A 24,836-nucleotide genomic window follows, 5' to 3' on the forward strand; every position below is an offset into this window, starting at 1 on the left:
TTTACAGTTTTTGAAAACTGTGTGTGTCAATATACAAGTGTAAGTCTGCAGCAAGGGGATTGTAAGATGAAAGCATCTTCCCTTAGTTTCAGAACTCTGACTGCCTTCCAGAGCCAGCCCACCCATGAGGAAAAGTGTGGTGACCACCTCAGGCAGCAGGATCCATAGGGGCAGAAGAGCCTGATGTTAATCTTTATTGCTTCCTTGTTTCTGATGTAGATATTCACTTCTCCCCTGGTGTGGGGACATACCATTTTGGAGTTTGCCTTAGGCACCAAAATGTATTGGGCCGACCTTGCTGTGTACACACAACACACACTGTGGTTTGTTAAGGGTTTCTGGGAATTGTAATGTGAGTGGCAAACTACAGTGCCCCAATTTTTTGAGGGAAAGAATGTACTCTGAAGATATAGTGTGTATATATCAGTCAAACAACTCTCTTTCTTTGATGATATGTGTCAGTTCCTGGTCATAAGGAATGACCCAAGATGTCTGAGGGAAGTAAAACTAACAAAACTTCTCAGCTGGCTTCTGTACATCTGTTGGGGATACAGAATTTCTCACTTCATGTGGCAGGTGGAAAGCCTATTTATTTGTTTACGTCACATACCAGTCTTCCATACAAGTCAATGGGGTAGACAAGATCAGACAATAAGCACAAGAAAGAGAGATTAGGTAGGTATATCTTGAGCGATGGAAGCAGTATGGCTGAGTGTGCACACACTCAGAGGATGACCTCCAAACCATTCTAAATATCTTTGCAGAAGCTTATGAAAACTTGGCCTATCACTCAACATCCAAAAACCCAAAGTGCCGCACCAACAAGTACAAAATAGCCCCTCTGCAGCGCCACAAATCCAACTCAATGGTGTAATGTTGGAAAATGTCAATCGCTTCTCCTACCTAGGCAGTTATCTTTACACAAGGGCCAACTTTGATGCCGAAATCCAGCATTGCCTGAGCTCTGTGAGTGCGAATTCCTCCCAATTGAAATGCAGGTGTTCAAGGACCGGGACATTCACAGGGAAACCAAAATGCTTGTTTACAAAGCTATTGTACTACCAACCTCACTGTATGCTTGTGAAACATGGACCACTTATAAACACCATCACCAGCTCCTTGAAAGATTCCATCAAGGGTGTCTCCGAAAATTTTTACACATCACTTGGGAAGACAGGCGAACTAATATCAGTGTATTGGAAGAAGCAAAGATCACCAGAGTTGAAGCAATGATTCTTCAACATCAACTTCGTTGGACTAGTCATGTTGCACAGATGCCTGATGATCGTATTCCAAAGCAACTACTCTATTCTGAACTTAAAAATGGAAAGCATAATGCTGGTGGTCAACAAAGGAGGTTTAAAGACTGTCTCAAGGCAAATCTTAAAAAATGTAGTATAAACACTGACAACTGAGAAACACTGGCCTGACTTTACCAAAGGTGTCATGGGCTTTGAAGACACCCAAACTCAGGACACAAGGGAGAAACATGCTAGGAGGAAGGCACGCTTAGCAAATCTACACCGTGATCAACTCCTGCCCGGAAACCTATGTCCCCACTGTGGAAGGACATGTGGATCTAGAACTAGCCTCCACAGTCACTTACGGACTCATTGTTAAAACTGTATTTATGGAACACAATCTTACTCGGCTACGAGTGATCACCAAAGAAGAGGAGGAGGAGGAGGAAGAAGAAGAAGAAGAAGAAGAAGAAGAAGAAGAAGAAGAAGAAGAAGAAGAAGGAGGAGGAGGAGGAGGAGGAGGAGGAGGAGGAGGAGGGGAAGGGGGAGGAGGAGGAGGTGGTGGTTGTGCAGTTTTCTCTCTTGTTGTAAATAGCCCTAAAGGGAAGACCTACATTGCTCTGGCGTGGAAATGTCACAGCGTGTACCTGCATGAAGCTCACATACCCATAACCAGGGGAGATGCAGAACTTCTCCTATTTCCACCTCCTTGCTAATCAGGACTGTGTAATAAAACAGCCTGTCTTTGATTGTGCAGTTTATTATGGTATGAAAAATCTCTGCTGAACAGAATATGTGGTTGCTACATAAGATTATTAAGTGCATTCATTTTTAAACTAATCAATTCAGGGCAGTCTGAAATATTTCCAAGATTACATCCCTCCCACACTAATGTTCATGTTACACACAAAGAAAGGCTAGAGGAAGGGGATTCATGGAAGCTTCCTCTCACACTCTGTATAGAAAGACCTACTAAAATGTGACTCTAACCAGTCAAATAGAGCCCACTCACCATTCCCCCTCCCCCCTCTCCCCCCTAACCTAATACTGCATGCAACACTAATGTCTTACAATAAATGAAACTGATCTGTAGAAAACACAACTTGAGTTTATTTTTGTAAACTTATAAATCTTTAATAAAAGTATATTTTTTTAAAAAAATAGAGTCTCAGAGACTGTGGCCTTGATTCAGTAGGGTGAATAAAGTAGAGGAAAGAAGGCACTAATTTATCCTGATTTGACCAACATGGGGAAAGGGGGTGACACTGCAGGGTGACTAAGAAACACAACAGATAAGATTAGTGAGAAATGGGGACGTGAGCTATTGTTAGTTTTACATTTCCTATTTTGTTTGAAAACAACTAGATTTGTGGATCTGCCTATTTATCAAGATCAGAATATATCACTGTCAAACTAATCCAAATTATTCAATATTTCTCAGTGGAAGAAATATTAATTTTAACCATCCTGTAACTTTAAAATAACAATTTTACAATTTGTATATGAAGTAAGGGGAACGTTAAAAATAAATAAAAATCCTTTATATTACTGTCCAGACTGGAGGACTCAAAGGGCTTTAAAACTTTAATTCAAAGTAAATACGACTCTAGAATGCCTGTGACTTTCAGAAGCTTAGAAAAACCAGACAAGCTTGGCAGCTGTTTCCATTGATTCACAGAGCCTATAAATAGAAAAGTATAGATTTACCTGCACTGAAAGCTTATCTATTATAGTATTAAATTTAATATTTCTAACCTTCTAGAGTCTCAAAAACCCCTGCACAGAAAACATGCACAATGTGTTTGTGCACTGGTGATGTTGTCTGCAGAATCCATACAGCATCCTCCTGCCTCAGAGCAGGAAGGCAACCTGTTGCCTTGCACCAGCAATGCTATTTACATGTTCTACTGCAAGATTTACATGTTCTACTGCAAGCTCACAACAGAATATGGGATAATTAGCTAGTCCATAGCTACCAAACCACCTTAATTTAATGTGCATTTTCCAAGAACAGAGAGACGATGATCTAAAGGACAACGCAGATCCAAAGACGATTAGTAAATAAAGAGGTCAAATGTAACATGCAACCCTGCAAGAGTGCATCCAGGGTTAATAAATCTGTAATGTTGCAATTCAGTCTTGCCCAAATTGACTTAAATAATCCATGGCATCTGAATTGATTGCAGCTTTATTTTCCAGTGACAAAGATATACAGTGGTACCTCGGGTTACATACGCTTCAGGTTACATACGCTTCAGGTTACTGACTCCACTAACCCAGAAATAGTGCTTCAGGTTAAGAACTTTGCTTCAGGATGAGAACAGAAATCGTGCTCCGTGGGTGCAGCAGCAGCAGGAGGCCCCATTAGCTAAAGTGGTGCTTCAGGTTAAGAACAGTTTCAGGTTAAGAACGGACCTCCAGAACGAATTAAGTACTTAACCCGAGGTACCACTGTAAACTAATCCATCTACCATTTGTAATTTACCGTGTTATGAATTCTCAATAAAATATGCAATGAGTAGCATTAAAATGAATCAAATGTATCCAAATGTATAACCCAAGAGGTTTTTGGTTAGAGAACAGGATCAGATTTACAAAGGGTGGAGGATCATCCTCCAATTAATTTTAAGTATTCTTTCAAGCAACATTTATTGATCCTTACATTACCTTTGAAGTGAAGAAGTGAAATGAGTCCAGTAAGAACTTCCTGCTTCTAACCAAATCTCACAGTAAGTCTGATTGACTGAAAGCAACTTTAGGATCCACTGTTAAAGCAAGATCAAAAGGCTGACAGTGAAATAAAACCAATTCAAATAAATCTAAAGTGAGTTTAGTGGTGACGGATATCAACATTAAGAATAATTTAGATAACATCTTTTAACTTGTTTCGGAACAACGTTTTAAAAGTAAGCTTCTGTATAACTCCTTATTATTTAATACCTAAATTATGTGCTCTGCCAACACTTTCTGCCACTACTGCAATGAAAAACCATATATTTAAATGTGATGCAAATAACTTGAGTAAAAGAACTGACTTCCCATCATTCAGGGGCTAATATCTCCAGCTGCAGATCTTAGCAGCAGGCATCTCAATCAGAAATAGTTTATGTCCAATTTTAACAAAGGTCTAAAAGTAAAGAGAAAATTGCTTAAGGAGTACAAACACAAAGTCACAGAGTGTAGCCTGAACATTTTTAGTTCCGGGGAACTATCCATGTCTTTGTTCAGTTGGCCTATTAGGGCTTATCCACACTTCCTCTTGCCCTGCTGCTTCCCATGGGGAAAACCGCTCTTTAGAGCTCAATGAGAGCAAACAGCAATTTGGGTTTTGTCCAGATTGCCACAGATCGCTTTTTTGAAGATGACATATGTTATCACAAAGAAGACAATGATAAGTTTCTTAACATAAATTTCCCACTCATTTCCCAGAAATATTCAGTAAAGGGACACAAACATTACTCTCAGATATACTAACTGTCTAGTAAAGACAAGTATGAAACAGAAAACTTTCTTGAAAAGGATGAAATGGTAATGGTATGATAAGTAGCTGTACATGCTGTGGAAGAAAACACAAACTAAAAATCACTTATCTAAATGCATACTCCAAAAGGGAGTTGTAAAGTCAGAAAGCTCAACTATTGAAGTGGATGACATCAAACTAAAGACGCCGGAGAGGTCTGTATATTCACTAGACCTTTCTGCACTTCAGCAAACCGACTGTGATTAGGCAGGCAGTTATTCTGAAAACTAATAACCCATCTTTTGACTGCAATGCCCCACAAAATCAGCTTGCAGCATAATTTTAAATATATGATAAAATCACAGTGAAATGCAAGAAAACTTAAAAAACCAAGAGCCTGGGGAAATGGGAACATCTCAACCACTTGCCTCAAGCCTTACAAAACTGGAGACCACGGAGATTCCTGAGAAACGATATTACACAGGATAGGTGCCACCACTGGAAAGGGGTCTCCTGTAACTCAACTAATTGTGCCTCTGATTGCAGTCAGACACAGACAAAGAGTGAAAGCAAATCCTGAGGTGTATACCTAAAGATGTTAGGTGTGAAGTAAACCTTATGTTATTATAGGTAGTTCTAGGACAAAAAAAAAATGATCTCAATTCAGTTGAGTCTTCTGAGGATCCAAAATAGCAACTAGTAGGGGCTGGTCCATTAGGTAGAATGGAGCACAGGTCCACCAGCTTCAGTCTACCCTTAACCAGTCCCCATCTTCCTGCCTTCTTACTTACAACCAGTCCAGGGGACGTCCCTGCCTATGACAGCTTCCTCTTCCTTCGTTTCAATGTTTTCCTTGCAGAACACAGCAGAGAGGAAGATAGGGACAAAACAATCAAGAGTGAGCTCTGCCTTACATTGTTTCTGGCTCCTTCTACAGTTGATGTTCTGCCCTACCAGAGTAAATGGCCATCAGCCACCACTGATAGCAGCCACAAGCTGACATCCCTTTCTAGCAAAGTCTGTCAGGTCATTTTCAAGTATAGCCTAAAAGGGAAAAGGCCACAAACATTCTGAGTTCCATTTCACTGAAGATCTCATTATGAATCTATTACACTCCATAACAGGAAAAAACCTAGATCAGCATATGCCTATTTATATCCTATTTACATGTCTGCAAGAACTGTTTATCAAGAAGAAGAAGAAGAAGAAGAAGAGGAGGAGGAGGAGGAGGAGGAGGAGTTTGGATTTGATATCCCGCTTTATCACTACCCGAAGGAGTCTCAACGCGGCTAACATTCTCCTTTCCCATCCTCCCCCACAACAAACACTCTGTGAGGTGAGTGGGGCTGAGAGACTTCAGAGAAGTGTGACTAGCCCAAGGTCACCCAGCAGCTGCATGTAGAGGAGCGGGGATGATAACCCGGTTCACCAGATTACAAATCTACTGCTCTTAACCGCTACACCACACAGGCTCTATGTATCTTATATATACATACTTACATCAGAGTCCTTCTGAGTAAGACATGCTCTGTAAATGTGCACCCCTCTGAAAGTCCACAAACTCTGTCTTGTTTAGTATTTGCCTATCCTCTAGGAAGTGGAATGAAGTGCTCAAGTAAATTAATGGCAAACACATATTTATGCACACACACACTCCAAATAACAACCATTCTATTACTATTTTGCTGGTTGCATTTGTACCAGTGCCCAGATGTGAAAGGCTGTATTTCACATTACCAGCTTGCTTTCCTGAGCAATTCAGTAAATTACTTCCAAGTCACTTTCTTAGACACTAATCTGCTATAAATCTAATCCCTAACAGCAAAAAGACAACCTAAGCCTGCTGAATGCCAGTGGTTTTAGTGATCTGACCTACTCCAGCAAAAATCCCTAATTAAAATGTCCCCACCTGATTAGCATTATTCCAGAATAAACCCTCCATTGGTTATATCACAATAAAGGTAGTACATAATAGTGCCACGATTATCCATATTGAAACAGTGGAGTTTTCAAAGAGAACAATTAAATGTTCAAATGTTCTTCAGAAACTGTTACATTAATTAAGAAGCTTTAATAAATATTTAATTGCATTTAAAAAAAATGTTTTAACTTCATTGAAAAATGTTCTGCTATATTTAATATATTATATATGATTATCCAATACTGTATATACAAACCCAGTTACAGCCTTAAGAATATTATCTTAAGGTATAATTGCATATTGTTGTTAGCAGAATCAACACAGCAATCCAAACTCTGGCTGGGGAGGGGTAGTCCTTAACTGAGAGTTGGGGCCACTGCTGCTTCTGCAGTCTGTCCACTCACACTGGCTGGCGCAGAAGGCAGGGGACAAATAAGTTTCTGCACCAGGAGCTGGGGCAATGACCAGGCCTGGATCAAGTGACAGCAGTGGGGTTGTCTTGGAATCCAGAGAAATCTGGGCTGACTTAGTCATGCCCCAGAATGCCCAGTTTGGAGTCTTTCCATAAGCTGTACCTGGTGCAGGATTGCACCAGCATCACTTCATAGGTGGAGACTTCCAGGGCTACGTAGAGGAACACCTCTGCCCAATCCACCCAACACCCCCTCCAGATTGGTGCAAAGGAGGTTTCAATTGCTGCACAAATCTCAGAAGAATTGCTTAATACTATACTCATAGAGGACTGCTTCAAATGCTATGCCCGGTGTAAGCTGCAAAAAAATAAAATAAAATAAATCTATGTTATTTGAGCTGATATGATGAGGCACCACACTTTCTGGTCTGGTTCAAACATCACAGTACGCCATAGGCTGAAATCAGCACTGTTTCATTGAGGACATGCAGTGTGCTGGCACATGCTATTTAGGGTTTGTCCGTTTGTCCTGTGCCTAGAAAGTGGGATCTGAGCAGTTTTCTGCTTGACCCACAACTTTTAGGCATGGGTCTGAGTGGTTTTCCCCTTGCCCCACTCCTTTCTCAGACAAAACCCCCAACTCTTTAGTGTGAAATCAGAGCAAACGTCAAATTGGCATTTGCTCTTTAAATTCCTCTTTGAGCATGGAGACAGTGGAGGAAGGGGTGGAGGAGCCTCTCAGGGGGTTCTGAAGGCATGGTCTCTCATCTGAGAGCTCTGCAGGCTATAAGAATTTAGGGATCCCTGATAGCTTTCCCCTCAACTTCTGAACTTGCTCCCTTCCCCCTTGCTCTTGTTTACCTGCACCCAGTTCACAAACTATTCATCCTGATGCTGCCAGCAGACACCTTGCAGATACTGCTGGCGCCAGTGAAGGTACTGGTGATGGGAGAGAGTTTCTCCTTACTTTGGGAAATGGAACCCTACAACTCACTGGTCCCTTCCCTATGATCCTCCTCCTCCTCCTCACCCCCACATTCCACCCCAGGCACACCCCCAGCTTCACTCTCTCTCTCTCACCCCCTCTTTCATTGACCCCTTCATCCTCCTATTCTTGTCAGTCCCTGACATAAGCATCACATATAGGTGAAGCATCATAGAGTTGGAAAGGACCACAAGGCCCATCAAGACCAACCCCCTGCAATGCAGGGAACTTTTGCCAAATGTGGGGCTTGAACCCACGGCCCTGAGAGTAAGTGTCTCATGCTCTACTGACTGAGCTATTCCAGAACCCCTCAGAGTCAATACAATGCTCCCAATGCTGTAGCTACACAGTGTAAGCTCCTTGCTGTCTTGCCTTTCCTTCTGTCCCTCTCAGTAACCAACTGATTACTATATAGAAGGGTCTGGTGACTTCTGTTTCAGTGTATCTGAAGAAGTGTGCATGCACACGAAAGCTCATACCAAGAACTAACTTAGTTGGTCTTTAAGGTGCTACTGGAAGGAATTTTTTTTTGTTTTGATATGGGGTGTTGGGGAACCACGTCAATAATGCCGCTCTGCCCACACCACCAGCCACTACTGCTTGAGAGGAAAGGTCTACTCAGTTTAGAGGAGAAAGATTCCACTGTAAAATAGGTGACAGGTAGAACTGGCAGTGAGATTAAGCATCTCTCTGTCTCCTCTTGCTGGGCTAAGAGCTGCCTATTGAGCTCCTTAGCTCCAGCACTCCCTTGCTTAACTTCCAGCTCCCACTCAAGGTGCTGGACATGGACACTGTTGCAACAACAACTGTGTGTCTTATGAAACCTTAAAATTAGCACAGTTGCTATGGCGTACATTTTTATGGACTACAGCCAGTCATATCACACATGCTGGATGTCAACCAAATAAAAACACGGTTACTTCCCAATTTTAAAAAAGGTGAGGTGTTGACAATGTCAATAGCTCTTAAGTGCAAACTGATAACCTGAACCAGCTCCTCACTAGCAACAACAGATCACATAACAGAAACGAAAACAAAGGACAATAACCACCAAAAGCTTCCCTTCAGTGCAAGGATTTACGCTTGTGCAACAGAACTTTCTCCCCTCTCTTCCACCTGGGCATGACCTTGGCCCACCCAGAGGGTGCTGGGAAATCCTAGAAACAGATTTGGGGGGCATGGTGGCGAAGTTCCACCTGCACAAGCATAAATCCTTAGATTGATATGACAAGTTCGTTGGTACCAGAGACTAGACCTTGCAGCAAGCCGATATGCCAACTCTGTCCTCATATGTATGAAGACAATACCGTTATAGAATCCAATAATGTCAGTCACAACATCAAAGGTTCATCTACCTGCTCTATCAATACTGTCCTTCTGCTATCTACACAGGACAATCAGGTCTGTCTCCAGGCAAAAGTCTAGATGGACACAAATCTGACATCAGGATGTGAAATATTTGGAAACCAGCTCTGCTGACTTTCATGTGGCTATTCTTATACAAAGGAACAAAGGGAGAATCCAGCATGAAATTGCTTCACACTTATTAAGAAGTTCAATTCTATCACATGTGGTTTGAATTGAAATGACAGTTTTAGTCCCTCTGCAGGTGTTAATTAACTTGGCAATGCCAGGTTGTTCTTCAACTCTGCTTTGTGAATGGGCACTGCTGTTACTTTATGTTACATCTAAACTTTTTCATAATTGTCACCGTCTGTATCTTTTATGTTTAATTTGCCTCTGATCTCTCTGCTAACCAATTTTTCATCCCCTCCCCCCTCCGCCCTCCCTCTTGCCACCAATGTACAGTGGTACCTCGGGTTAAATATTTAATTCGTTCCAGAGGTCCGTTCTTAACCTGAAACTGTTCTTAACCTGAAACACCACTTTAGTTAATGAGGTCTCCTGCTGCTGCCACACCGCCGGAGTATGATTTCTGTTCTCATCCTGAAGCAAAGTTCTTAACCCAAGGTACTATTTCTGGGTTAGTGGAGTCTGTAACCTGAAGCGTATGTAACCTGAAGCATATGTAACCCGAGATACCACTCTATACATTTACCACCAAATTCAGGGTATCATTTAAGGCACCTGATAAAATAGAATCTGGCCATGACAGTTTAAGTGCCACAAGATTCATATTTTTGGCAGTGGACTAACATGGCTACCCTTCTGGAAAATATTCTGTTCAGTTTCACTTGATATTAATTAATTTAATATTCCAATAGATATTTATTTGTAAGAATAATTGGCAGGAGGAAACTGTGTATAGGAGTCACATGTAAGTTACAACACTACCTTTCTACTTTGCAATATATACTGCGCTTTGCTTAATTTTGCTACTAATTAAATATGTCTGGAAACCAAATGCATCATGGTGACGGGTATAAAGGAAGCTACCTAAAGAACAACTTGCTAACTATCAAATCCAAAGAATACAGTACAGATATTATTATTTTTTCTGGAAGTTTTCTGCAAATCCAATTTTATGTGTTGAAATTAGCTTTCATTTGACTCTGAAACCCCCCAGAAAGTGTTAACAGTTAACCACCAAAAGGTAGAACGTTCAGCATGAGGCCAATTTCTCTTAACTGAGATGCTGATGTGCCATTCAGTTACCTTGATTTATTCCATCCTCTGCAATTGGGCTTTTTTTTAAAAAAAACCCCTGTGGTTGATGATTTTCCTTGGTAGTGAGCAAAGATCATTTGTCCATTTCAATTAGTTTTAGTCTATGAGGCTTATTCTTAAAGAACTATTCAGGTGAACTGGAAGATGCTACATGTTAAGTGAATTTTACATCAAGTGGTAATGGTTATTCTTCTTTTTAAAAATGGAGATTAGAATAATTTCAATCTACTAAATTTCTGAGTACAGAAAACTGGTGACACTCCTATGGAAATATTGTGTTTGGTGTTGTTTTTTACCTTGACTATGTGGGTTCATATCCCACCCACAGGGTGGGCCAGTCAACTAAACACAATGAATCCTGCTTTCTTTTCATGATAGGACAAGGTGCCTAGCAATGAGGAGGAATGGTTAGAGAAGGCAAGTAGTGAATAGAAGTAGGTGTGAGTTACTAGAAATATATAAGATTTACTCTTTGTGCACAATGATGATACCATTATCTGACCATGGATCGATAACTTTTGTGTGCTGCACAAGGCCTGTATACCGCTGACAGTTAAACAAATGTTTAAAGTAATGATAGAAGAATCTGACAAATGGATCAAATAAAGCTTACTCCTCTACATTTCATGTAGCAGTTCAAAAAGGCAGTAACATCACAGCTTAAGGTGTTTTAGCACTTTAAGTTGTGTGAGCCGGGAGACGGGAACATCCTCTGGTACAAGGCTTCCCCTCCTGATCTGGGGCAATTTTCTCTTCTAAAACACAGGCTATGCTATTCATGGGGATCTCAGACTGTAACCCTGCACCCCCGGCAAGGCTTTTTAGGAGGTGCAGGGCTGCAGGGTGAAAGAGAAACATCTATGTCCATGGGAAAATACGGAGTCCCCTGTAAATTTTGTAATCATCTTCTGAATGACCAAGCCCCATGCCACATTGCATATGACACTCCTGTCCATTTAAAATGAGGGCCCACAATGTGCAATTGTTTTGTGGTTTAGCTTCCCCCTCCTTGCCTCCTGCACGGGGCACTTGACAATTGCTGAGGGTCTCGGCCAACCAATTAATTCCTTTTCTGTCTGTTGCAAGAATGCACTGTGCTATATGACTTTTAACTGCATTTCCATTGCTTCTTTAATTATTTATAAATTGTATTTTATTGAATTACAATTTGAATATCCACAGAATTCACATTGTGATATGATAAAATACAACAAAAGGAAAAGAAGCAATAAATATATAATTAAAAATCAAGATGAATATTTAACCTGGCATCTTCAACCAGTGATCCATAGATGTGCTGCTGACCACCTGAATGAAGTCTGTGAAACACATTCTTGGGAACCCCTGGGATAGAGGAATGTTATTGGGGAACAAAGTTCAACCTTCCTTGAGTATCCTGCCATTCCACATGTATGATTATAAGTAGCTTATGGTGTTAACTGAAATTCTGAAACCAAATACAATATTAATGATGACGATAATAATTTTACTCTCTTTTTTTGTTCCTGCCTAATGCACAAAGATAGGTGCGGTTTTGCAAAGAAAAGTAAGAATACAGCAGAAAAGGACCTTTAAAACCTTTAAAAAATATACTGCTGGAAATGAAAATGGGCACAAGCAAAAATTTTAAAAAACCAAACCCAAAGTGCATATATTTTCCACAGCAAGCACAGGCATATTAGAATAATATTCACAACAAACAGTAATGTTGACAGACCTGTGGAGGGAACACCTTCCCTTTTGGGTCAGGGGACATGACATAAGCAGCTTGTGTGTACGCATAGCTTTTGAAGCGAGGTTTAGGTGGAGGTGAAGGGGTGCGCACATGACCCTGTGCTACACTGACTTTGATCTAAGGAGAAGAAATTAGGAAGAAAAGCAGACACACACACGGATGAGTATGCTTAATAGAAAGGACAGAACGTATACTTTCAGGGGGAAACGCCGGCAGTTTAATTCTATCTTGCAGAAAACAGTGCTGCCATAAAGAGTAAAAAAAATCAACTATGTGGAATTTAGTGAGCTGCTTTCATTAATATGACATCCTTTCATGGCAAGTAAAAAGACTCCTTGAAGTGCCAGATAATTATTCCTGGCATGACACCCCAAATCAGTAAAGGGCCTTTATAATTCAGCACACTCAGAAAGCAAAGTAGCAAGGATTCATAGTACGTTCTGAATAAATGTGCTCAGCAGTCAGCAAATGGCCATCTGATCAACAAATCTAAAAATGCTAGTGTCCCAGAAATAAGAGAGTTAATTAATAATTAGAATTTCTGTTCACTTCGAGAAATATAACTATCAGGCTAGCCTCTCATGGGAATGCAGTTGCCACAGTGTGCCCGCTTAAGTAAAGAAACAAATAGTTTCAGAATTTCCATACACATCTAAATTTGAGTTACGATAAGATCTTATATATATATATATATATATATATATACAAGGAACTGGCACCACAAGTAAACAACCCCTGCAATTTTTCAGTGGAAGAAATTCAAGCAACTGTAACTCTGTTTTACACCATGAGATACAGCTACAGAAATGCATAACCAAAGGAGAGATACAGAGGTTTTTCACTTCATAGTGACAGCTCTATATAACCTAACCCTAAGGAGGGGGAAATCACTTGCAAAATCATTTTTGTCCTAGTCAAAGAGCTTGGAAGGCCCATGGATGTGTGGGGAGAAGGAACCGGGGCGGGGGGGGGGATGCCTGGAAAACAAAGAGCAAGAATTGGTCTCTAGTACCTTCAAAGTAACTCTGGTAGTTCACAACTGAAAGTGTTATACCGCCTGGGAAAGTTGATGTCAGTAAGTCAATATTTTGCCTCATGTCCCAAAACTAGACAAATGAAATTAGAAATGGAGAGACATCAATAAGGCTCTAGCAGCAGTTCATCCTAATGGGAGGCCAATTGTTTCAACCATTAGCTATATAAGAGCATACAAAGTCTGATTACCAAGCGTGGAATTGGAACACTGGATGGGCTGGATGTCTAATTAAAGGCCAAGGTAATATTATCTAATTGGTGGATGAATTCCTATGCTCTCAACGACATTTCTGACTCAGAAAAGATGTTTCTTCCAGGTTATATGGGGTAATAAATGGGGTGTGTGTGTGTGTGTGTGTGTGTGTGTGTGTGTGTGTGCGCGCGCGCGCGCACGCTTTATTTTCTACTTTCTGCTTATGAAATATTATAAGTAGGATAGTGTGGTATTAAAAACTATAAAAGATGCTGATCTGGGACACTGGCTTGGATATGGAAGCCCTCTGCAGCAGATCCAACAGAAAGCTTATTTGTGTATAAACTTATTAACTGTGCAACAGAGGTAGCTAAATCCAAACAGTATCCTGTACATTTTGAGCAGTGAATAAGTGCATTGCTTTTGTAGAGAGTTTACTGAGTAATAAAAATGTTCCAACTATTTATGCTTTTTCATACATACAGATGATTTAATGAAAGACTGAGAAAGCTGATGGACAGAGCAAAGCAGTTTAAAAGTGACACAGCCTTTTAAGTAAGCTATGTCTGCGACCCTTAGAGCGCTTGATTGGCAAAGCCTTACTAATTTCAAGACGTGCTTTGAATATAAGACACCAAAATGACACAAAATCTTACCTTGAATTACCTTGCTTCGAACAAGGCTATTGGAGCCTGCTTTGCATCATGTAATGCACAAAAAGCGTAACTTTCTTCATTTCAAAAACAGTCTATTACTTCATGCATGGCAGTTAACAGTATAAACCGTGCAAATAAAGTATACATAGAGTGATATTCAATGTTAGTCATATTGAGAATTAACCACTTAAATCAATGGACATGTAAATTCTTCACTGTCTGCAGTGGGTCTACTCTGACAGTGACTTAATTGGATCTTGCCCATAGTCTCTTTTTCACTAAATATATGACTTTATTGGCTATTAAAATTAGAATTAAAAACCCCAAAGAACTCACCTGTTGTGAAAAGCGCTGTTGATGTGACTGGACGTGCTCTTCTCTGATGTGCTTTGATTGCCGTGGCAATGTTTCCACTTCCTGGATGGCTTCAAGAGTAACTTGCTGGGGCAGGACTTGGAAAAGCGATGTCACGTACATCAAGATGGACTTCTTATCAGGATAAGGAGTTGCGACATCTGGAAAAGTGCATGAAACACAGACAACATTAGATAGTTTGCAAGGCTTCACAGAAAGCAAACAGGCTAATGAGCAGTCAGTCCATTGTCCATTTAAGCCCACTGGGGACTAATTAAAGTACTACAATCAACTCCAAGCTTTAATATGAAACTCAAATGCAAATGAGGAAGAGCAAAAATGACTCTAGTGTCTTTCTAGTTTCTACAAGTTTTTTCTTGCTTATAAGCCTTCTTCCATTTAAATGCAGACACTGCACAGTTAGAATGAATGACCTTCATAAAGGCAGGCAAAATAAGCCATTAAAAATCTGCATTATATGTAGATGTTACTATTGCAAAAATACCAATAGGTTAATGACTGGAGTAGCTATAACAGGCTGATGGGGATGTAGCAGCGAACACTAAAGGAAGCAAGTACATTAAATTAAAAAAATGAAACTTGGATCTGCAGCGCTTAACTGCCTTTTCCAATGCAAACTACATGAATAGGGACATGGATTTCATCTGGTGGATTTCCCTCCAGAACAAAATGAATGAATTGGTAATTCCTATGGGATTTTTCTCTCTTTTTGTACTCATGGTGCCACTTTGAATATGAGTTTCAAAATCAAAATAAATTATGTGTAAAAAGCTATAGCTGTATGTACTCACATAGCTATACAGCTAAGAATATCAGCATTAATATGAAAGTTGTGATCAACCACTTCTATTTCTTTCCGCATTCCAAAGTAAACAAAATCGAGAAATGCAGATTAAGATGCAATTAAATGTAATTAAGACGTCTAAGAAAATCATATGAAGGAAGAAGAAGTCCTAAAGTTTTACTTTCCCCTCAGTTTTTATATGTGGTGGAATACAAATCAGTTAAGATTATACACTTCTAACATGAAATACCAGAGGAAACATTAAATGCTGTTTTCATGAATATAAAAAATATGGCTATAAGTTCAATTAAATTCAACAGGGCTTACTTCTGAGTTGAACTATGGAGAATGGAGCTACTGTTCCAGAAAAGGCCTTGATTTAGCCCACTATTTCAAGTCACTAACAATTTGTAAAAATGTAAATTATGCAGCATTGCTTTCAAGTAATTCTTTTTGTTGCGGCCATTAAAATTTACCTCATGTACTCAGTGAAGTGAATCAAGATGTAAAGAGGCTGTTGTCTAAGAATTTATCATTAATCCCATAAGTGCTTAAATACAAGCACTGGCAGAAAGCCAAGAACTATTAATAGCAATGAGGTTTTATTATAATAAATCTATCCCAGCTTTCCTAAGATCTGCAAGGTGCAATGACATTTGGTTCCCCTCTGCTAAAGTTATCACTGTAGAAGAACAGACACTGCACATTAATTTCCCATGCATATTTTCAAACCAGATAAAGGTCATGTGTTTCAACATGCCTGGCTCTCTCATGTATCCTAGACACATTGCTCACATACTAAAGCAAGAAAGGAAAGGAAGCAGATCAAAACAGCATACAGTGTGAGGAGACTGGTGGATGAAAATCAAATGAACTAATGCAGTCAGGACTGAATCAGTGACTGCAAGTGAACCGAGCCCAATTTGGGGTCTGAAATGTACATACAGTGGTACCTCGGGTTAAGTACTTAATTTGTTCCAGAGGTCCGTTCTTAACCTGAAAGTGTTCTTAACCTGAAGCACCACTTTAGTTAATGGGGTCTCCTGCTGCTGCCACACTGCCGGAGTATGATTTCTGTTCTCATCCTGAAGCAAAGGTAATATTTCTGGGTTAGTGGAGGCTGTAACCTGAAGCGTATGTAACCTCACCCTGACCCTAACCTGAAGCATATGTAACCTGAAGCGTATGTAACCCGAGGTACCACTGTATAACTCTTATGGGGCTGAAATGGTCCAAAAGGGTTCTGAGCCTTCCCTCTCCTTTGCCATGGTCCTACAAGTCTCTGTGCCTGCTGCATCTTTTCCAGGGTGGGTGGAAACATCCCTACCTTCCCAAGTTATCCAAGCATGTCCAACCCACATCTTGTAACCCTGTTAGGAAAGAACATTAATTCCTAAAGGAAAACTAAAATACTGCATATAGGGCACATATCACTGGGCTGGGCCAGGGAGTGGGGTGGGCTGGCTGGCTGGCTATCACTCTTGACATTGGGAGGTTAACTTCTACTGGGAGGGATCCTGATGGTCACAGTGCATGCCTTACACAGTCATCATCCCAAACTCATCACAACTGTGGGCTTTCTGCTATTTGTATGCATTAGCCCCACGGAAATTTTTCAGTGGAATACAAAACTAATGAAGGCTTTTCTAGGTTTTAATGTACCCTAATTGTAATGTGAGATAGATTTTAAAAAGCTATGAAAGAGACTGTCAAACTGTTGCTTTCAAAACGAATTCGTATACTGGTTAATCAGGCCCAGTTAGATCTTATTAGCTAGATGCCTGTGACAACCTTGAGATCCCTAAGGGATGCAAACAAAAATGCACTGCCTAAGCAATAAGATGTTGTTTTGAACCATAATTCTAGTCAGGAGAATCATACAGGATTGTAATGTATCTGGCAGACAGGCAAGAAGGTGTATGGATTGAATAATGTCTCACATTCATCGACAAATATCATCCTTTGAAGAAGAGCCACTTACAGCTGGGTAAATTAATTTCAAGGCATTGGTACAGAATGTCTTTTTCACAACTGTGAATACATGTAATATAGGCTTTTTAACAGTCACTTGCCTAAGCCTCTAGGCAGGAAAATTTCTATCAACTGGAAGAGAGTTGATTCATTTTATTTCCTTTTAGACTATTGATGTGCCACAAATGACTTGGAGAGGTGTGAGCAGGCAGGCTGGTAGGTTTTTTGGAATTCATTACAATGCTGGTGCACGTGCAGCATCACGTAAGTTTGGTTTTGTGACTCATTAATACCGGTATGTTCATTAATGATATATTTCTTTTTGCAGTGATACAATATTAACCAAACTACATTAAGCAGATGGTGCAGAATGATCTCAAATACTTAGAAAGGATATTCAAATGACTGATGAAGCCTACAATAGATATATCCAGAGTACTGTTTTGTAAAATAATCTCAATGATATATTTATAATGGTGAATTATATTTCTATTCAAGAAAGGTTTCAGAGAATTGTTGGTAATTGTTAATTGAAAACATCAGCTGATGACTGAAGTAACTGAAATACTAATAAGAATGTTTCAGCATGTTTTCAAAGTCACAAAGTAGCCTTTTCTTTCCAATTTTATAATACTTTGTCCAATATACAGGAAAATTGAAAGATACAAAAATGCCATGATGAACAATGCAGCTTTTGTATGCATTAATAATAGGAGGTATAAAATAAAAGCATCCAAAACCAGAACAAAATACTTATACAAAAATGGCTTGTATATATAATACAATATATACTGTTTTACTATATTAAAAAAACTGTTCCTTCCTATCTACTTGTTATTCTGGTCCTAAGTATCATTACCAAGTGTGAAAGGCTTCTGATCAACTGAGCCTTCACTACAGTCAAGAGACTTCAGGCACAATTGACTGAGCACTGTACCATGGCACAACCTCCACTCATTTCAGTGAAATTCTCCGAAACAAAGGGAGATTGTGCAGCAGTGGTGCTTGACTTCCTTTGCTGCTTAAACAAGTGTAAATAGAAGAGCTAACTGGCTTGGATCATTAGTAATGAAGAGCTATTATTTAGCTGGGATCCTGATTTACTCAAAGTAATTTTATTTGATAGGTTTGTGAGCTATGTCAATGCGTTGGCTGATCACTGGACAAGTTTCCTAAGGCAAGCAAAAAACCCAAATCCCAACATAAATTTCCAAGAGTCAAGAGAGATCACAAACAGGTAATAGAGGCTCTGCTGGTAGAAGCATAGGAGCAGAAGAAAGGCATGGCAGGGATCATAAAAGCACCTTCAATTATATATTAAGTGAACAGCAACACAATTCACTGACTTGATGACAGATCAATGACAAAGAATCTGTGAGCTTCTTATTTGCAAACATCATACCAAAGAACTAAATAAAATAAAATCACCATGCTAAAAACACTCAGCAGCAGTTTCATTACTTCTGCTGTTTGTTCAAACCTATAGTCATGTGGCTGCCAGATTGGACAGATTGAGATAAAGTTGTACTTGAGACATACCTCACCATTTAGTTGTGGGCAGAAGCTATCTCAAATGCTTATATGAAAATAAAGTTTTTAAAAAGACCTAGACTGGTCCATAAAAGCATTACATTTATGTTGTTATTAGTATTACCTTCCCTTTACCATAAGGTCTCCTGGCAGGTTACATTAAAAACAATATTAAAAACAGTTTAAAGCAACATAAAATCACAGAAATAAGGTGGGCCCTTAAAATATACATCTCAGGTGTCCAAGTCAAGGTAAAGAGGTGCACTTTCAGCATTCACTAAAAACAGTATAATGAAGATGCCAGAAAAGCCTTTGTGGGGAGGGCGTGCCACAACTTAGGGGCTGTCACAAAGAATGCCTTTTTCTGGACAACAACACACACACAACTGAGTTTCTGAGGAATGTGATATAACCAAGAGAGACCCCTCTGCTGATATTAGCACCTAAGAAGGTCTGTGTCCATCTTTCATGTATTTGGGGTCCAAGTCATTTAGAGCCATAAACACTAATGTGAGTACCTTGGATTGGTCCAACGGATGAACTGCCAACCAGTATACAGGGCCTTTGTGACATCTAAATGGAGCCCCAGCCAGTAATCTGGCTGCTGCATTTTGGACCAATTGAAGTTTTCTACTCATCTTCACAGGCAGCCCCACAAATATAACACTCCACCAAGAACAGACTTGTGGATACACAATGCTTTGGCTTTGTTATTTGGTGAGATCATCTTAGAAGCAGACCTTCTCATTTATAGAACATTAAAGATATAATATTTTTATATCAATCCTAATGAATGTCTTACATAATACACTATAGCTCTACTGGGGCATTCTAATTTCTATCCATGTAGGGCGTATGGCCCCTTCCCCTCCACCCCAACTTCCACCATTGAGCAGGAGGGTCGGAAGGGGGGTTGTAAGCAACTTTGGCTGAATGTAGCTACAGCTACAGTCTACTTTGTGATCAGGATTTGCAGATGTAAGAACTGTAACTCTGTACAAATGAATGTACCTCCAGACCTTCCCATTCAACATGGGCATGACAGGGAAAGAGGGGCATGATCAGTGCATGTGCTCTCTTCACAAACAGAACTTAAGAACACATAAACAGGGATTCTTTATAAAGAAATCTTGTGAGTGTGCCAGTACTAGACTAGGGAAAAATGAGTTTTACTGCTTGTCAGATTGTAATGAAAACCGTCTGTGCTGAAATCAAACAAATTGTGCCAAATTAGCTAATAAAATGTGGTTTAAATGTATGGCAATGGGATAGATGTGAAAGGGATCAGAATAATATGAAAACAAGACAATCTGCTTTCACATAAAGCTCCCTTATCAGAAGAAAAGCAAAACAATGTTCCACTATAATGAAAGCAAAACAAAATAAAACCAGGCCTCACACATTTATTGCCACATTCATGATGTATTTATGATCAGTGATGAATTTTATGCATCCATTAGACCTGCACCATTACTTTATTAATAACTCTGCTAAATAATAGTAAACCTTATGGCATTCAGTATGGACACCAGCTGAAGCATGTAAAAATAATTAAAAGTTCCTGAAGTTATACACTGACAGCATAATCCTATGCATGTCAACTTGGAAGTAAGTTCAGTACCACCTTTTCAAGTGTGGCTTACAGCTGTAATCCTGTGCATAATGCTTCGAAGTACTTTCAACTGAACTAAGTAGTAGTTCAGATGCACTACCAAATTGTAGTTTGTCATTATGTGAATGAGCAGTCAAGGAGCCCAAGACCTGCACATGTCCTTCTAGCCATGTCCACTACGGTGACCTTTTTCCTTTCCTGGTTTTGAAGCAAACAATGCGTTGTAATTTCTAAACACGGATTGCAGGAGAAGTACAAAGAGTTGCTTGCTGGTTCAGAGGGAACTAACAGTTTTCCTCAAATCAGGAAAGGAGGGAAAGACTGCGGCACACAAGAATGCAACACTAAGGTATAGAACACCAAACCATTATTACACATTACCCTTGAACCGCACCAGTGAGACTTAATTCTTAGTCAACATGCACAGAAAAGGTGCGTACATTTCAACCTCTCTGCAACTATACATTGCCATTTCACAGCTAAGTATGTATTAAAAACTGAACATGCCTTGGAAATCTCATCTGAAGTACCTTTACCCAAAACTATAAAATGCAATCTGGACTTACAGTATATGTGAGGAACCTCTGCAGTCATGCGCATTGTGACGAGTCCCCATAGATCATTGCCTGTTTATACCTCAGTGAGAGATGGGAGATGTCAGAGTGATAGGTCTGGCCAGCCCTTAAACTGAAATCTTGAGTGAATCTGATTCTACCAGTTCATTCATGCCTAAATCCCAAAAGCTGGCCTGAATTTAAAATGGAATTTTGAATAATGCAGTGATTCTGCTAATTGTAGCAAATTCTAGTGCCATCAAATGTATCTACATTAACAATACATGAAAGTCAAGGGAGAGTTAAAATTCTGGGAACAAAATGAAGTGGGCATCAGTGAGAATAACGGTACTTTTAACTAAAGTGTAAAAAATGGATAACTTGCAAATGACCGTATTTTTACCAACTGATTAATATGTAATAGAGGTCAAGAAAGAGGTAGTTGTTAATGTTAGCCCCTCTGTTATTTGAGATGCACAAAAATACCCCATGTGGCAGAATAAATCACAGGCATAAGGAACACTGCAGTAAGCTTGAATTTTGAGATGGCTGCTCCACCTTTAACCAACACTGACACTCACCTGCAATACTACCCTGTAACATGCCTATGATAATGATAGGAAGGAAAGGCCTTGGCGATGTTATGCACGATCATTATTTACTAAGAACATTCAAAGAAGCTGTTTGTCAACTAAAATATTTTACAAGATGAAAGCCAAGAAGAATTGTGATACATTGCTACAGATCCTGAATAGGTAAATTAGATGAGATAGCTACAAAATAGGGTATAATCAATGACATACAGCATGACAGCATCTTTTCAATGCCAATTAATTAAAGTAGTTAATCAAGAGGATGACTCAAATTGCAAAAAAAAAAAAATGGCATTTTGTACAGTTAATTACGTGGACTATAGAGGAAGATGGGCTGGATAACAACATAATAGCTTTTGGAACAGATTGGCAGAAAGGATCTGCTGCCCTTCTGCTAAGTGAGCTAACGGAGAAAACACAAAGGTATTTGTTAAGGAGAAAGTGGCATAGCAATGCTCACAAAGCTGAGGAATTCCTACAGCAAATCTGTAAAGATTTTAGTCTAAAGTGAAATCAGCTGTTAATAAGAACAAGTTAAAAGGTAACGAGAGAAATATAACACAAATTTTTAAAATGGTTTCCAGCACATCTTTACATGAAAGTTGAGATAATAAGGAATTGAAAGCAAACTTAAAAAAAAAATATTCTGGTGCTTTTTAAAGTAACCCAAAACAATGACCATTTGACAGTTTCAAAGATGCATGCTCTGATCCTGGTGATCTGTTCCAGCTGAAAAGGCACACTGAAATGCCAGAATCTCTTCTCTCTCTCTTTTTCAATTGGTGAAATCAATTAGGGGATGCTGTGCAAATCTGCACAAGCTGGGAGTTTCCAAGAGTTGTGAATTTTAGGAGTAGACAGCCTTCCCCCAACGGCCATGACAGGACTATAGAGGGAGGGGAGGGAAGTTAGGGGGAGGCATTTCTTGCTCCCCATCATCTGCTCCTATACCACTACCATCCCTGTGCATGCAGGTGTATAAAGGTAAGAGTAAGGATGTTGCTATGGAGGCTGGTGGAATGACCAGGTGGGCATATTAATTTCCAAAGCCTCTTGGACTGACTCAAGAAATACACTTTTTTGTGGGGGCTGGGGAATAAACAAATACATTCATTTCCGGGTATATCCAAGCTTGGAGGACTACATGCATCTCTTAAGTCACTGGGTTTGATCCACAGTAGCGGGATGGCAGACGCTCTCTCCCATACCTGGGCAACTCCCTCAGCTACCACCCTGTCACCACTTAGCAAAAACTCTTCCAGTGACCAGACAGCACTGTTAAATGGGGTGGACTCAGCTGCATAAGTTGTTTTCCCCTGATATTTGTAACAGTCTTCCCCCTCAGTCACCCAGTAGCATAAGCTAGCCCAAGGTCACCAATCCAGTGCCCCTGAAAGCTTACAGTGAAGCTTCTGGGAAGGTTGAGCAGATTCTATGATTTAATTTTTAAAATGAAGTTATGGGGGGGAAATGTGCAGGTAGCTTCTAAGTGATTTCTGTAATTGTCCCTGCACATGAAAGCTCACACCAGTAACAAACTTAGTTGGTCTCTAAGGTGCTACTGGAAGGATTTTTTTTTTATTCTGTAAAAAGAGTGATGTTGCCACCTTGTATATTTTTATGGTACTGAGGAATGCTCCTTGTTATTAGACAGCAACACCGAGAGAGAGAGAGAGAGAGAGAGAGAGAGAGAGAGAGAGAGAGAGAGAGAAATTAGCATTCTGTTCTCACAGGTGGTTGTTTCTAATTTGTCACACTCCCCATGGCGGCCATTTTGTGTTCTTCCAGCCAGTTTGTGGCTTGCACTCCCAGCACAGACACACACATGTCTAAAATGGTTGGTGACCTCTGATCCAGCCCATTTGGCGGGATCATCTGACCCCAAGGAGGTGTTTTTAGGGAGCTGGAAGGGTTACCAGGGAAGAAGGATGTGAGAAAGTCATCTGGTACTAGCCCTCTTGCACAAGATTTGGGCAAGTCTCTTGATCCAACCCAATATGCATGTCATTTTGCATGCCATTTGGATGCTGCTGCTCCATCCAAATACATGCACACAAACAAATTTAAGATATGAGCCTGATGATTTAAGTGCCTAAACATGGCTTTTATTATTCAACATGCATTTAACAGTCTAATAGCCTTTCCCAAGGTCACATACAATAAATCAAAGAAAGAGCCTGAATTATATTTTCTTTTCTCTGCATTAAGTGCCATGCTTCAAACATCAGACCACATACTGGTAGGGTATTCAACCGAGATAAAAGAGTTTATCTGCTAGGATTATTTGCCAGCTTTCCTTTCTCTTTTAATCAAACTGTCAAGTACAGTCAGACAGCATATTTGCAAACTACACCTGCCAAGGCTTTTAGAATGTCAACTATTTTATATGTACTTCATGTACTTTTCATGTGTTTTATGTCTGCTATCTTTTCTCCACTTTACTTGCCTATTCTTTTTTAAGGTCAATGGTAGGTGTACAAATGTCACATTCCAATCTTTATTTCTGGGCTTGTCACATCAAACAGACCATTTCAACAATTCCCCTCTTCTCTTTCCTGGTGTTTATGCAGAAGCTTTCCATTTCCCTTGCTTTGTACATGCCCTTCATAAGAAGGTCCCCTCAATAAAGCAGCTTCTGATAAAAACAACAACAACAACAACAATAACAATCAGGCCCTGAATCATTCAGGATTCTGGTTCTGGGCACTTTTAAGTACCATTAATTTCAAAAAGAATATTAAGCACTTGTCCATTGGATAGTTAATGAAAGCTATTAATTCTGACTAGGGTTATTGGTTTCTTCCCAGGATGGGTCACCCCAGGTGGCTGATTTTGGAAGGGCAGCAAACTGCAGGGTAATTTATTTTATTATTATATAGCATTTACTGCTCAGAGGAATGATATGTGCTTATGGGATTTTCTTGACTGTGTGCGTTGGGCATGGGGATGCCTTTTGCCACTCTGCCCCAGTCAGAAGAATGACTTGGATTAACCCTGTTGTTTCCTGTAACAAGAAATTCCTTACTCTCATCTCTTCCTTGTGAAGTAAATGCAGTGGCGGCTGGTAACATGTCAACCTGGGAAGACAACCATTTTCAACCTTGCTGTTTTCATCACAATAGGACCTCTGAGGACTTATCTAGGAAAATGT

The 24,836-nt window shown here is 39.8% G+C and overlaps 1 protein-coding gene across 10 annotated transcripts in view; it reads right to left on the minus strand.

The window, feature by feature from the left end:
* DMD (dystrophin) overlaps window positions 1-24,836 on the minus strand; it is a 1,007,479-nt gene that overhangs the window by 630,457 nt on the left and 352,186 nt on the right. For 8 of the 10 annotated variants that reach the window (XM_081908923.1, XM_081908919.1, XM_081908924.1 and 5 more), the window contains exons 8-9: window positions 14,603-14,781; window positions 12,365-12,499 (exon numbers count right to left, since the gene is read on the minus strand). In XM_081908923.1, coding sequence (XP_081765049.1) covers window positions 12,365-12,499; window positions 14,603-14,781 — 314 coding nt within the window. The remainder of the gene's footprint in view (window positions 1-12,364; window positions 12,500-14,602; window positions 14,782-24,836) is intronic. The other 2 variants (XM_081908930.1, XM_081908929.1) reach the window with 1 other exon arrangement.

Source organism: Podarcis melisellensis (genome assembly GCF_964234715.1).
Source record: "Podarcis melisellensis genome assembly, chromosome: 4".
Taxonomy (NCBI): domain Eukaryota; kingdom Metazoa; phylum Chordata; class Lepidosauria; order Squamata; family Lacertidae; genus Podarcis; species Podarcis melisellensis.